This window comes from Pipistrellus kuhlii, unplaced genomic scaffold (assembly GCF_014108245.1).
Source record: "Pipistrellus kuhlii isolate mPipKuh1 unplaced genomic scaffold, mPipKuh1.p scaffold_m20_p_12, whole genome shotgun sequence".
NCBI lineage: Eukaryota > Metazoa > Chordata > Mammalia > Chiroptera > Vespertilionidae > Pipistrellus > Pipistrellus kuhlii.
Window position 1 is genome coordinate 11025671 of NW_023425427.1, and position 15132 is coordinate 11040802.

The following is a 15132-nucleotide window of genomic DNA, read 5'->3' on the forward strand; positions in this document are numbered from 1 at the left end:
AGAGGCTTCAGGGGAGGAAGGAAGGAGAGGAGTGAGATAATAAGCTAGAAAGAAACCATGACTGTTATCCCAGGGACTTCCCATATGGTACAAGCACTGATAATGAGGAACGAGGCCAAATACAATAAAAAAAAAAAAAAACAACCTCTTTTAAAAAGAGACCCTGAAATCCACATATGGGAAACAATATAGTTTCAGATGAGAAAACTAATGTAGTGCATGAAATTAAAACAGTGTGAGAAGCTTTACAGAACACAGTAATGTAATGCCTCCACAGAGGGTGGGGGTGGGGTGGGAGCAAGCACTCAACATTCATAAAGCAAATTATAAGAGAGATGAGGAAAGCTTTTATCCTACGACAATCGGGAGCAATCTCAGAGAGAAAGTAAGCCTATTAGTAAGGAAGAGAGAACCATGGCTAACATCTAAAAGTGACGGAGTTACTGAAGTACTTTCAGAACTGCTCTTGAGAGAGAGAGGAGGAGCAGACACTTCTAATGACAAACAAGAAGTGCCTCAAATCAGATGAAGGCGTACAGGGAGGGTGGGTCTCAAGCAAGATCTGGAGACTAATAAGTGCCTATTGCTAAGCAGGAGAAAGACAATTTGCTAGATCATAAACGATGCTCATTTTCTCTTAATATCTCAAGGTTTAGCTCGACATAAGAGCTTCTGCTTAGTTGCATTCATTATTAGTCAAAATACCAGGCATATTTTATTTCACAAGCATGTTGAAGTTCACACGTGGAGCCCTGACAGTGTAATGGAAAGATAGAAAGCCTTAGTTTAGTTTTGAAACAAAAAGGTCAACAAAAACATGAGAGGTAGAGGGAGTATGATGTATGAATATGGCAAAATGTTTCAAAATATAAAGAGAGGAAAAAAAACTTGTCCTTACAGCCCTTTCCCAGAAATGAATTAAATTATATCCAGGTTCTTCCTTCTTCCCCACTCCCAGGCCCTCCAATACTATATCTCAACCAATGTTTAGCATCAGTCTCCTGACAGCCAGTTTGTCAAACCTTGGAGCAATCCCAAGAACACTGAGACAAGGAAGACTTTTAGACCCAGCAGACAGGGTAGGATCAGCATGCCCAATGCAGAACTATTGTTCATGCAAACAAGCTGAAAAAAAGTGAGTTAAAATTTCTGGCAATCTGCTAGATTTCTTTAAAGTTAAGTAGGATGCATTACTCTAAGAAAAGAGTAAAAGACAATAATGATGGGAAGTTAGGAAATATCCACTTGACAAACATTTATTAAGTATACATATACAAAAGAAAGATTTCATGCAAAGTACTAAAGGGCTTTAATACAAGAAAGTATACCCGAGAAAACCTGAAATGCCTCAAAAGAGAAGAAAATAATAGGGTGTAAGGGAGCAAAATCAGGGAGCTCAGTTTCATGAGCAGCTTAAGCAAAACAAACAAGCAAAATAACACAAGGACTACCAGGGATTGAACCCAGCTCTGCTGCAAATACTCATGATCTTGGGCAAATCACTTTCAATTCTCTGAGCCTCAGTTTCCTCACCTGTAACAATGATTGGACTACATTAAGCTCAAAGTCCTTTATGCTTCCACATTTTATGATTCTAAGGGAAAGTAGGTACAAAGTAAATGCTTTCAGGGTATACTTGCAGAGAGAAGTAAGTATAAATCCACTTGGTCTACAACAGTGACCCAGGAGGTAAAAAAAACAAGAGTAGACTAAAATCAAAATGGATTTAACTAAACTGTATGCTTAAAAAGTTTAAATGGGTTTAACAAAACTGTATACTTTAAAATATACATTATATAAGTCTTGTTATGCATATTTTACCATAATCTTTAAAATATTTTTTAAAGAAAAGAAAACAAAACAGAAAACAGAGGATTTAACAGAAAGCAGGTAGTCATCTGGATCAGGTAGTCTAAGGTAGTTTTTGGTCTGCTGTTCTTCCTATCCCATGATCCTGGCAAAGCAGAGACCATCACACAGGTGACAAAACACTGCAGTGAGTCCGAGTCTCCCTCTCTGTGCTGCTCTCGATAACAGTCAATGAGGTAGAAACCCTGAGCTCTGGGAACCAGACCCCGGCTATAAAACGAAAAAGATCCTCAAGAGCAGTCTGGAGGGACAAACTCTGCAATGATGTCGCCTACATCAGCTGTAGTCCAGATCACTGCCCCAAATTCCAACTCTGCATTTCCAATTGCTTATCTGTACCCATACATTTTATGTGCCAGAGTCATCCTCTCATTTCGCCAAACCACTTCCCTTTCCTGCATATACCCTCTCCTTTTGGAGCATCCCTACTCATAAGACTGCACATGCCAGATAGGAGTGAGAGGCTGTTTCAGTTCTCTCCACAGCTTCTGGCAGCACCCCACTTCCTAACTCTACACTAGAGGAAGCGGTGGTGCTCAACTATTTGTTCAGTGTCTGAAATATTTTTTAATATAGTTTATTGATTTTTTTATAGAGAGAAAGGAAGAGGGATAGAAAGTTAGAAACATCAATGAGAGAGAAACATGGATCAGCTGCCTCCTGCACACCCCCTGCTGGGGATGTGCCTGCAACCAAGGTACATGCCCTTGTTCAGAATAGAACCTGGGACCCTTCAGTCTGCAGGCCAATGCTCTATCCACTGAGCCAAAAACGGTTAGGGCTGAAATATTGATTGGACCACATTTTACTGGCAGGTGAAGTGTGTCCTACAGGTCAATGTTCTGAACAACTTTTTCTTTTGTCCCCCGTTCCAGACAACAAAAGGGATTCTTTCTTGAAGCCTCTCCTTCTTCTTCTCTCTCCTGTGTCCAGTGTTGTCCCTGTGTGATCTCGACAAGCTACTTAACACAGCTGGGTGCCTCTGTTTCCTTATCTGTAAAATGGGAATGATGTTGCTAATGTCTTCTTCTTTGAGCAGTTTTGAAAATTAAATATGTTTCTGTGTCAAGTACTGTGGGCCTCGAGTTTGACATGCTTGTTTTACACTAGGGATCGAACCCGAAACCTTAGTATGGGCCCTGACCGAGAATCAAACCTGAAACCTTTTGAGTATGGGACAATATTCCAATTAAGGCACTGGCCAGGCTCTTTCCTGCCTTTTCTGTTAAGCTGATCTGGGCTGACTTGACTCTTTTCTCTCCTTTTCTCTTCTCACATATTCTTCTCCCTGTGGGAGAATTAAGTAAGATCATCCAAGATGGGAAGGACCCTTAGCCCAAGCTTTATTCCACAAGTCATTTTACGATGGAGTATTTACTGGATATAATAATCAGGTGTCTGCTCAGCTTCTAATAAAGTACCACTTGGTTTATCCACCCCATTCTTACTACCTCATGTGTACAGAAGCCTGAAATACTGATGAAAGCTCATGTGGAAGGGGACAGCTCGCAAGAAGACTGACAGAAATTTACTTTGAAAAATACCCTAAGTTCTAGACAAGTATGGAAAAACCCTGAAAGTAAGGGGAGGGAGGGGGAGTACAAATATCTATGAAAATAAAGTTTAGAACCACTGAGAAGATAATGTAAGGATCTGAACTATAAAAAGCCTTACCCTGAACTTCTAACATTAAGAATCTTTTAGTCATCTTTAATCTCTCTCTCCTTGCCTGAAATATTGATGACTCCAAATTCTACTTTTAAAAATCTCTCTTTTCTCTTCTTATTTCCAGTTTTTCACCTCTTATCTGGACGATTGCATCAGCCAGCACAGTAGTCTGCCTGAATCTCTTCTTCTTTACAATGGCTGCACAAGCATCTTTCACATTGACCACCAGGGCTATCTTCCTACACCCAATCTTATCATTGCTTGCTCAGAATTCTTCAGTGGCTTATCAGTTCCTACATCAGTGGGTCTCAATCCTGGCTGAGCAATAGCATCACAGAGATGAAATCACTGAGGTGAGGCCTCAGAATGAGTACTTTTTAAAAGATCCCAGCTGATTCTCATGTGCCGCTAAGGTTGAGCACCATTTTTTTTTTTTTTTACCACTTTAATGAAAAAATAAACATTTAGCAGTACAATGTGACATGTAATTTTTTTTTTTTTTTTGAGAGCAGGGTAAGCCCACAACTTATGTCCAATAATTTCAAAATACTGATGAAAGTTCATGTGGAAGGTGACAGCTTGCAAGAATACTGATAGAAATTTACTTTGAAAAATACCCTAAGTTCTAGACAAGTGTGGAAAAACCCTGAAAGGGAAAAAATAAAAGTACAAATATCTATGAAAATAAAGTGAACATGTATAAATAAAAATATTTATTGGAGAGGATGAGTGAAAGATGGCACGATCTTAAAACATTTCAGAGCAGGAGCATAGTCATCAAAAAGAGAGCAAAGAGCTGCAAATAAAGGTAGTGAACAAGGTATGGTTTGAATATTAGGCCACGGAAGGACTGAGAAAGGAGACTTTGAAAGAAGCAGCTGCTGGGCCACATGTGAAAAGAATATAGCAGAAAGTTCCAGTTCTATCTTTATTACTATCAGTATAATCTTAGACAAACTAATATTTAACCTTGCTATTCCCTGTCTGTAAACTAGGAATAACCCTATCTCAGGATAACTGGGAGAATTTAATGAGATAAATACATATAGGAAAGCCTCTAGAATAATTTGATTCTCAATGGTTGTTGACTGTTTATCTTTAAATTAATAATAGAATAAAATCCAAAAGGAAAAAAGAAAAATATAAAATAAATACTCAGAAGAGAACTACTGTTGGGTAACAGAACTTGGAGATTTCTCTAGTTTCACATGTAAGATGTGAAGTTAGCTCAAATTTGATGAAGGTAGTAATCCATTAAAAGAATCATTCCAAAAAAAAAAAAAAAAAAAAAAAAACATCGCTATGCCTGCATTTAAAAGTATACACAGTGGGTCTTAACTTTCATCGCACTAAAGTCAACATTATATTAATTACCACTGCATTAAACCATTTCAGTAAACAAATAGCTCCTTACTCACAAGTCACTCACAAGCCAGCCTGATTGCACTTTCCTGAATTATTTTAGCACAGAAAATCAAAACATCTACGTGGGTGGCAGGTACATGTTTTCACAAACATAATTTTGAAAGGTTAGCTGCTCTCTGTCCCTGGGTTAAATTCGGCGGGCGGGGACCAGCTGTGGACTTCATGCATGCTGCACTGCAGTGGCCATGCCACTAAACTAACTGGACTCTTGAACACCGGAAGTCCTAAGTTTAGGAAGTAGTATTTTTGACTTTTCTAAATATCCTAGGTTTGCTGAAACTGAGCTATCATTCTTAAAATTTTTGCTGGATTTATTCTATCTCATTAAAATGTACTGCTTTCTTTTCCTTGTGTCGGGGGCAGAACTGGCACCTATAATTAGGCCTACTAGTCGTGATTAGGGTTGCTCTGTAATTCTCAAATGGTATTTGTGAGGAGGGATGTTACAAAGAGACACAGAATAAGATCTTTCTAAGTCATCTCTATAAAAGGTATGGAAAAGGGGGGGTTAAAAACACTATGCATATGTGGACAAGGGGCTGCTCGAGACAGCATGATTGTTTTGAGCTGTGAAGACTATGAGACAGAGGAACACTATCTGCACAGGCCCGTTGGGGAAGACGGAACCAGGAGCAGAAGGAGCGCCGGCCTGGAAGTTATGAGGCTGGGGCTCTGTTCCCAGCTCTGCCATTCCCTAGCAGCGTTGCCTGGAGATAGTCATATCCATCTCTGGGCCTGACGTGCTTAATCTGCAAAATAAGGGTGACAGACCAGATGCGGATTTCCAAGTCTTTTCTAGCTCTAAACATCCATTAGCTCTAAAGCCGCTGTTTTCTGTCTTTTTTGAAGCCTACATCAGAAATTACTGCAGGGCAGAGTGGGTTTGCACTTTGGAGAAGGACATTCCACACTTGGCACTAGAGACTCTACTCCTACAACCTCTACACCCATTGGGAAGTCACCAGGTTCCTTGATCTCCACTGAGGGATGCCCCTCACTACAGCAAGACACAGCAGGCAGCAGGGGCCTGTATGGGCAGAAGGAGGAAGGAGCAGTGAGCAACCAGCCACCCCATTTAGGAAGAACTAAAAGGTGCCAGAACTGGAAGCACTGTAGATACCATCTAGCAAAACCTCTAGTTTTATATAAAGGAACATGAGAAGAAAATGAACTGACACAAAAATAGCCCTCAGGTTTGTATAAGCAGGCTGGATAAACACTCAGGACCCTGGACTTCATGCCCGTGCTCTGTTCACCACCCCACCAAGACCAGGCTTTCTGTCCTGGCCACGTGGCACAATTGGTTGGAGGTTATCCCTGCGTACCAAAAGGTTGTAGATTCAATCTACAGCCAATGGATTCTTCTCTCTCACATCGATATTTCTCTCTCCCTTACCATCTCTATAAAAATCCATAAAAAAAATCAGGTAAGGATTTAAAAAACAAAAATCAGGCTTTTTGAAATGATCACTTAACTTTTGATGGTTTCTATTTTTTTTATTTTGAGAGACAGAGAGAAGATGGGAAAGAGAGAAACATCGAACTACTGTTTCACTTATTTATGCATTCATTGGCTATTTCTTTATATGTGCCCAGACCAGGGATCAAACACAGGTACCAGAGAGCACCAGTAAATTGTATGGCAGAAAAATAACTATGACCTCCAGTTATATGAGCAGTATCAGGAGGAATGAAAAATAAATAAAGACAGAAATAACAGGCTCCCTCTTTAAACCGACACCCCATCATTCCCCTGGATCATGAGTGCAGGTTCTTATCATCTGTGAATTTCCTTACCATCCCAATGCAGAAGAGGAGAAAAATCAGCAGCCATGGTAGGTCTGTGCAGCTACGATCCTCCAGGGGCTTCCATTCTCGTTTGGAGCTCTGATTGAAAATATAAAATAAGGGAATGGTAAATGTTAAACGTCATTAAAATTAGGAAAGCACAAACCTACCGCTTAAACCTAGTTTCCCTCTTAAAGAATGTTTTTATTGATTTTAGACAGAATAAAGGAGAGAGAAAGAAAAGATCAACGTGAGAGAGAAACATTGATCAGCTGTCTCCTGTATGCAACCAACTGGAGATAGAACCCACAATCTGGGTATGTGCCTTGCCTGGGAATCAAATCATGACTTCCTGGTTCATAGGTTGACACTCAACTACTGAGCCACACCTGCAGGGCAGTATGGTATCTTTAATATGAATAAACAAATGAACAAATTCTTCCAACTTCAATTTTGGCGGTGGCTTCAATTTTAGCGGTAGCTAGATTTAAAAATTTAGAAAGTGCTTTCCATATGTTCTTTCCAAGGAAGGAAGCCCATTAAAATGAATTCCTATTCAGAGGTAGGTTCTTCTAAGTCTTATAAAATTCAAGGAGAGGGGGGGGAAAAAAAACTAAATTAAGACTACTTTACAGACAGATCCGAAATCAACATCTATCCATAAATTTTCATTCATTCTCTTTCTGGAAAATGTCAACAGTTTCTATTTCAAACATGGAGTTTGTCTAACTAAAGAACTAGAGGCATTCTGAAAGTTAATTTGCTTCAGGGTGGGGGTGTGGGATTAATGGGAGGAAAAAGGAAACATCTGTAATACTTTCAACAATAAAGACAAATTAAAATAAATAAAAGTTAATTTTCAAAGTATTAGATTGGAATTCTAATTATATTTTTTCTTAATCTTCACCCGCTGATATGTCTAGAGAGAGGAGGAGAGAGAGGGAGGGAGGGAGAGGAGGGTTAAAAAGTAAAAGAGAAACATCCATGGGTTGCCTTCCAGGCATGCCCCAACCAGGGATCAAACCCGAAACCTGGGCATGTGCCCTGAGAATGGATTCCACCAGCCTTTTGGACGATATTCTTAACAAACTGGGCCCTGGGTCACAACATACATTTTTTTTCTTATAAAAACTGTCTTAGGTTCTCAAGTCAGCTCAACATTTTTTTTTTTAAACCGTGATATAACTGACATAACACTCTTGAGCTTTTGAATGAACAAAAATCCCTGAGTCTCATACCCTCTCCTGGAAGCAGGAAGCTGAGGAGAGAGAAGGGAGCCTTGGGAAACCTACGGGCAAAGTTCCTGTGAATAGAGGGCTGAGCCTCTGGTGACTTCCATGACAAGATCCAGGAAGCCATCTGGGGAAGGCCTGCCAGTGGGAAGGGGTGCAGAGGAAGGGGCTGGAGATAAGGAAGCCCTCCAAGTATAATTAGAAGGTCGGGTCTAAGAGTGGAGAACCAGCCCTTAAGCGGATTTGCTTAGGTTTGCCTCCCACTGAAAACGGGAGTTTTTCATTATGTACCCTTTGATAACTTGATGAAAGCTACAGATGCATTTCTGGGGAGGTAAGCATATATTTGCATAATTTTCATAAACATTTAGGGAATTTAGATTAAGAAACTCAACCTTAAAATACCTGCCTGTCAACACTGAGGGCAGAGTGTTTGAACTCCAACCACTTCCTCCTGACCCCTTAAGTGGAGACTAGATAAATGCTTTTTCCTTGTTGAGTGCCTGACGTGGTTCAGTTGTTCAACAACAACAAAAAGACATCCCACCACTTTTGATCCTGGCTCTCAGACACCCACACAAGAACAAAGAACACTCGTTAGTTAGTCATGGAAAAAAAACCTCACCCCAAGACTCCAGCTTTAAAAACCAAGAATGAGTAGGCAGCTTTTTCCAGGGAACTGTAGCATTATGGCAAATGGATACGGGACACTGCTCTCTCCCTGGCTCTGTCATTAGTTAGCTGCATGACTTCAGATAAATTGCTTTATACCTCTGGGTGGTAGGAAGGAATTAGATTGGACCTCGTAGGTTCCTCCAACTCTAAAAATCTATGATCAGGGATGCAGTTTTGTGAAAATGTTTGTTATGACAAGAAAAGAAAAAACCACAAAAATAATTTGACATTATTCCTGTTATTCAACTTGAATGCCTATATTATGAGCTGTGTTTGGGGTGACAGTTTCTCACAGTATGAATAAAGAATGTTTCTTTGTATTAAGTAATTTCAATCTTGAATAATACCCATTACAGTAAAATTACTTAGAAACACAGAACGTGGACACCTCTGAAATGCATAATATTTACTCCAAGGTAATTTCCAGAGCAATAGCTACTTTCAGACGGTCTAGGTCTATGGTCTATTTGTTTATCTTAGCAAGCGGTAGGCTTTGCAGGGCAGAGGACCTCAGATTGATTTCTTTATCCACAACTGTTTTCTTAGTATTTTCACCTGGGGCTAACATTCGGTTTTCAATGCTTTAATTTTCATCTAACACATAAAGAAAGTGGAATTTCAGCCTTGACCAGAAAAATGCCCAAGAGGATTCTAGATATCAGCAATTCAATTCAACTTACTGTGGGCCACTTCTGGGCCAAATACACAGAAATCCTTTCAGTGGGGATCAGAAATGGAGAGGGGGGAGGAGTACCCGGAAAAGACTGTGACATAGTACAGAGGGGAAGAACCCAAGGTGGTGTGTGTGTGTGTGTGTGTGTGTGTGTGTGTGTCACCCTCACTCAGATCAAGAACAGCTCCTCAGAGCAGTGGCAGCTTATTTCACCGGGCTGTTCTGAGGATTAGATGTGAGCATCTGCCACCTGGTACAGCTCTCATTCTTGGCTATCAGTCTTATTCATCAACACTCACTTTTCGGTTAACCCTCTCCCTTTTGTTAAACTTTTCTTTTACTAAGTGGATCTTCCCAGTAAGAGGAATAAAAAGAATATAAAACTTGGATTTCTCTTTATGTTAACTAAAATTTTGACTTAATGATAGTAAATTTCATTTTAGCTATCAGTTTTAATGCTATCAGTTATTGATTACTACTGATTAGGCACTACACTCAAAGCTTTACCCACATTATATAGTCTACCTTTAAAACAGCTCTGATATAGATAACGTTCCCATTTCACAGATATGGAAAATCAAGGCTCAGAAGTGAAATGATCACAAGGCTTCGCAGCTGTGCAATCAGAACATGAACCCAAGTCTGTGACTGCAAAGCCAAATCCGATGAGAATGTCATCTATTTGCACTAGTCAGAAAAGAGGAAAAACCTCCATGAGGTTTTTTTGTTTTTTTGTTTTTTTCCCCCTCACCTTGCAACATTTGGGAGCCAACCCAATAATTTTAAATTCAAGTAGGCACAGGAGAAGAAAGTGAGATGTTTTATGAACTGTAAAACATCTCAAACGAGTCAGGGAACCCAACAGTTGAAAAATTTTAATGATTCCTTAACAGATTTAACCAAGTGGCAACTGGATTTAATGCTGCCTATTTCCTCCTATTAAAATCCACACAGACCTGGCAAAAGTAAAATGTTTTGCAAAAGCACTTTTTAAATGTGACTTTTATCTGCTTCTCAAGTTCTACATGAGATTAATACAGACTGTCAGTAAATGTTAAGTCCCCTTCGCTTCACAGAGTCATACAATTAGGAACTAAATGTTAATAGGACCAAAGTAATGACACAGTCCAAGCCTTTCAGGAGAGTCACAGACTGGGGGAAGGGAAAGAAGAGACTTGCCCAAGGAACCTCATTTGATCCTCAAAACAATTCTGCTAGTTATTATTATATATTCCACTTTTTTTTTCTTGTAAAAAAGAAACCTTAAGTTTAGAGAAAATAAGTGGAAAACCTATTTGTGAATCCTGGGTCCTCAGACTCTGGCCAAAAGATAAAAACTGTAAAAAAAGAGTTAAGGAAATAATGGAAATTAAAAAAAAAACCAAAAAAAAAACCATGATAACAGGCATGAAGAATGCATGGTCAGGCTCATCAGTAGACTAAACACAGCCAAGAATCAATAAACTCAGGGATAATTCAATAGAAATGATCCAAAGTTAAACACAAAGCAAAAAAGTGAAAATTTAAAACCCAGAACAGAGCATCCAAGAGGTGTAGGACAATACCAAATCATCTAACATATGTGTCATTGGAATCCCAGAAGAAGATAGAATGGGGTGGAGAGAATCTTAGATGAAATAATAGCTGAGAATTTTCCAAATAATAAAAGAAATCAAAGCATAGACCCAGAAGCTCAGAGAAATCCAGGCAAGATTAACACACATACATGGAAGAGTGCTCTTACACACACACACACACACACACACACACACACACACCCTGCATATATTATATTCAAACTGTTGAAAATCAAAGATAAAGAGATCATCTTAATGGCAGCAAAAAGAGAAAAGACATATTACTAAAAATTCTTGCTAGCTATGATGGGGAAATATTGACTGCCAAATAACAATTATCCCACTCAGAAATACTTAGTAGTAAACAAATGGGACATTCGGTTGGGTTAACAGTGGTCGGCAAACTCATTCATCAACAGAACCAAATATCCATTTCTCATGCAGTATCCATTTAGATTTCTTTGTACTACAGACAGTTATGGCTGCTCCCTTAGGCAGGGGCCCTTCGGTCTTGGAAAACAGGAAATATAGCTTCCTTTGTTTTATGACACATTCAGTGCAGAGCTATATTTACTAAGCTAGTAGAATAGTATTTTCATGTTGATGCCCTTGGTGAGATTTCTGCTACCACTGAGTTAGCACTACCTGGTCCCATACATCTGGAGTTGCTGCAACTTGGAATTGCTGATGGGCTACATGACTTACAGGTTCCCTTGTCATTTCCCCAGATAAGCCAGAGAACTGAATTCTCTTACATTGAAGGCAACAGTAAATGGCAATCTGGGAGGCTGGTCCAGAGGGAGAGGACTGATGTACCAGCAGTGTTAAAAAAAAAAAAAAAAAAAAAAAAAAAAAAAAAAGAGCAGGGAGTGGGGAGACAAACCAAAGTCAATTCCAATAGCATTTGGGCCAAAAATTCACAACTACAGCACTGCTCACATTCCTGTGTTTCTATCAGTTTGCAAGTATGCATTACTAATAAATTAAGTATTGAGGCTAGGGAATTTAAGCAGAATCAATATTAACCTCGATGCATGCTTTTACTCCTTCAGGCCAGGAACAAAGGAGAGCTGGACTGGTTGGCTAGAAATTACAATAACCTAAAGCTTATACCTACTGAAGGCACACACATACACACATGCCATCCTCCGAGTGTGCCTAGATCTCTGCCGTACAGATAGAGCCATGCTGCATGTGAAGGCCAAAGCAAGCTGAGATGTGGCCACTCACGCAGCACCGATTCCCAAAATGTATCTTGGGAAGTGTGGGTTAAATTGTTGGATAATCAAATCTCCCTTCCATACTTCTTTTATTGACCTATCACATTCTCTACTTTCTGGGTAAACTGACTTCCTTCCAAACACAGCCTCCAAGTTCCAGGAGCTCTGCTGCAGTCTTCATTGTCCCAATGACTGCCTGACACACTCAGAAAGCCTGACACACTCGGAAGCAGTCACTAAGTGCTTCTCCAAATCCGCTGCTCACCGAGACATCTGTGTGACTGAAGCACATACATGGCACACGCTGGCCTGTCTGTGAGGGCTTCATTTTGTTCACGCCCATCTGTTTTACACAAACACCTCCAGTATTAAAGACAAACAGTCACATCCTCCAAATCCTCAAAGCTCGCTCCCAGGGAATACTGCCTCATTAAATTCCCCAATATGCTTTTATTTGTGCGGAGTAGTAACGGAAGAATAAAAGAGCTGATGTGTATCGTTTCTGCCACAATTTTCAACAGAGTGAGCAGACCTGATGAAGTTGGGTAGCCATAAAACATGGAGGCTTTTAGCTTTCTGTTCATAAGTACCTGCAAATAAAATCTTGTAATAGGATTTCTGAAAGACATTGCCTGTCCTTTGGGAAGGCGCTGTCAAGGATTTGAAGTGCAAAACTACTTACAGTTACTATATGTAATCCGTTTCATTTGCTAAGCCTGGCGATGGTGGTTCATATTGGAAAGGTAAAAATAAAAGCATGATTTTAGCAGGAAGCTAAAGGTAATAAGATGTACTGAGTGGGAAAATGCAGGCATCTGTGCCCAATGCCTTTTCTTAGTTCGAGAACCTTATGCTAAACCACGAACACGCATCGTTTAAGGGAAAAAGGGGAAATGACGCCTGGCGCTGCTCTGTAAATTATGTATTTATACAGAAGATAGAAAGATCATGGGGAGGTTCCTGCCAATGTCTTCACTCTTCCTCTAACGGCCTCAAAAATAATCATTGTGGCTCCGTTCGATGTCCTTACATCAGACTTCTCGGTAACTGTCTTTCTTGTACATGGGCACATGACAATTACTGGGCAGAGGCCAAGTTCATCCTGTTGTGCAACAGAGCTAACAGCATCTTTTATCTCTACAGTCAATGAAACATGACCAACATTATATAGGCCAAGCCTTGTCTGCAACCTTAAAACAATCTTTCTAATTTGTCTTTTTTCCTGAGTCAGTGGTGAGCAATGTTTTTTTTAAGTTACTATGTAATGTCTTACACAGTTTTTATGGGGTTCATTTTTCCCCATCACATCCTACAAGTGTAAGAACTCCTTCAAGCGCGTGAAGATACCAAGGACAGACCGGTGGGACGAAGGCCCCACTCTGCACCTGCTCCTGTTGTAGTTCAGCCATTTTCAGAGAGCTACTGGGTTTCCTGACCTCTCGTGCTATACCGTAACCATTGTTTCTTAAACTAATATAGGATTCTCATTCCAATCTTGCTTCCTTTCCATGATGGAACAGGTAAAAACTGATTTATGAAGACCATACTGACTTCTGGAGAAGAACATAAAAATTACACTGATCATCACACAGCTAATGGGTGAGGAATTGGATAAATTTATGTTTTAAATCAAAGTCAGGCATTGACTTTGACGAGGAAGATGTTTTCATCCACAGCAATCTTGCACAGAAACAAATATATGTTCAGTTCTGTAGTAGTGCCTAAGAACTCTTAAGAAACCAAGTACGCATTAAAATTAAAAAAAAATTTTTTTCTAAATTGATTGTGGTGATGGATATACAATTTTGTGAATACACTAAAAGCCATTGAATAGTGTGCACTTTAGATGTGTGAACAGTATGCTATGTCAATTATATCTCAATAGAATTGATATATAAAAGAAATCACCCAAAACACTTAAAAGAGCTCTACATTGTCCACTTCACATGTGGAGTTCTGCTGATTTCACGACAGACTCACTATGAACCCTTTTGACATAGCTATACTATGTATTCAACAAACTAAAAGCAGAATCATTTTAACTAAGGCAAAGAACTGAGTAATAAAGAAATGTGATGGAAGAATGCGTTTGTTTCTCCCTGAGAAATCAGAAGTTACAAGAATTACTAGGGAAAGTGCTGATTTCCCCCGGATAGTTTGGTTCCTCTGTAGGCAGTACAGGGATATGAGAAACAAGGTTGCAGATAACTGAAATAGAAGGTAAAATAGATCAAAGTAGTGATAGAAGAGTCATCTTAAACAGATCAGAGGACACACACATCGAGGCAAAACTAGGCTGTGGTATAAACACAGCTGCAGAAAGAATGTACTTGCCTGAAAAAAAGGGACTGGACAGGGCAGTACATGCACAGCTGCTATTTAGTTAGCACCTTTAGGTGCCAGGATGTGTGCTTGGCCAGTCACACACACACACACACACACACACACACACACACACACACACACACACACAAAACAACAGCCTGAGAGATACACACTGAGACTGCCCTTTGAAACTATCTTGGGAAGGGCTGCCAGGGCAACAGACTCCAGACTGCTGGAGGGACGAGTCAGGACGCTGCTGCTCTGTGAGTCATCCAGCACCCGCTACCCCCCGCCACCCCCACCCAGCCCCCGCTTCCGCCTCACCTGATTCCGTGTCATTAGGCAGCCTCCCAATTTCCCTCTGGCTTCCCACAAGTTGATGACTAGAGAGCTACACAAAAGCAAATCAACAGAGCAAAAGAGTTCTTTCATGTGCGAAGAGTCTGGGTGAATACATACCCACTGAGCTGTTGACAATTGTCATCGCTTGAGGTGAGATCAGAAAGGACTTTCTACTTACACATTTCCATATTTGGATTGGATTAAAAAAAAATCTAACCATACTACTTTTCTATTCTAAATAAGTATGATAACTCTTAAATAATAATAACTTGGCTTTCCCTTAGTACTAGCTGATCTGACAAAAAATTTCTGGTTGGTATGTCAGTTGAATAAATCAG

At 39.9% G+C, this 15132-nt stretch overlaps 1 protein-coding gene across 10 annotated transcripts in view; it reads right to left on the reverse strand.

Moving 5' to 3' along the window:
- The window catches only part of SLC44A1 (solute carrier family 44 member 1), a 146481-nt gene that overhangs the window by 98863 nt on the left and 32486 nt on the right, over positions 1–15132 (reverse strand). For all 10 annotated transcript variants that reach the window (XM_036433140.2, XM_036433135.2, XM_036433134.2 and 7 more), the window contains one exon: positions 6760–6849. In XM_036433140.2, coding sequence (XP_036289033.1) covers positions 6760–6849 — 90 coding nt within the window. Of the gene's footprint in view, positions 1–6759; positions 6850–15132 lie in introns of those variants that run through there.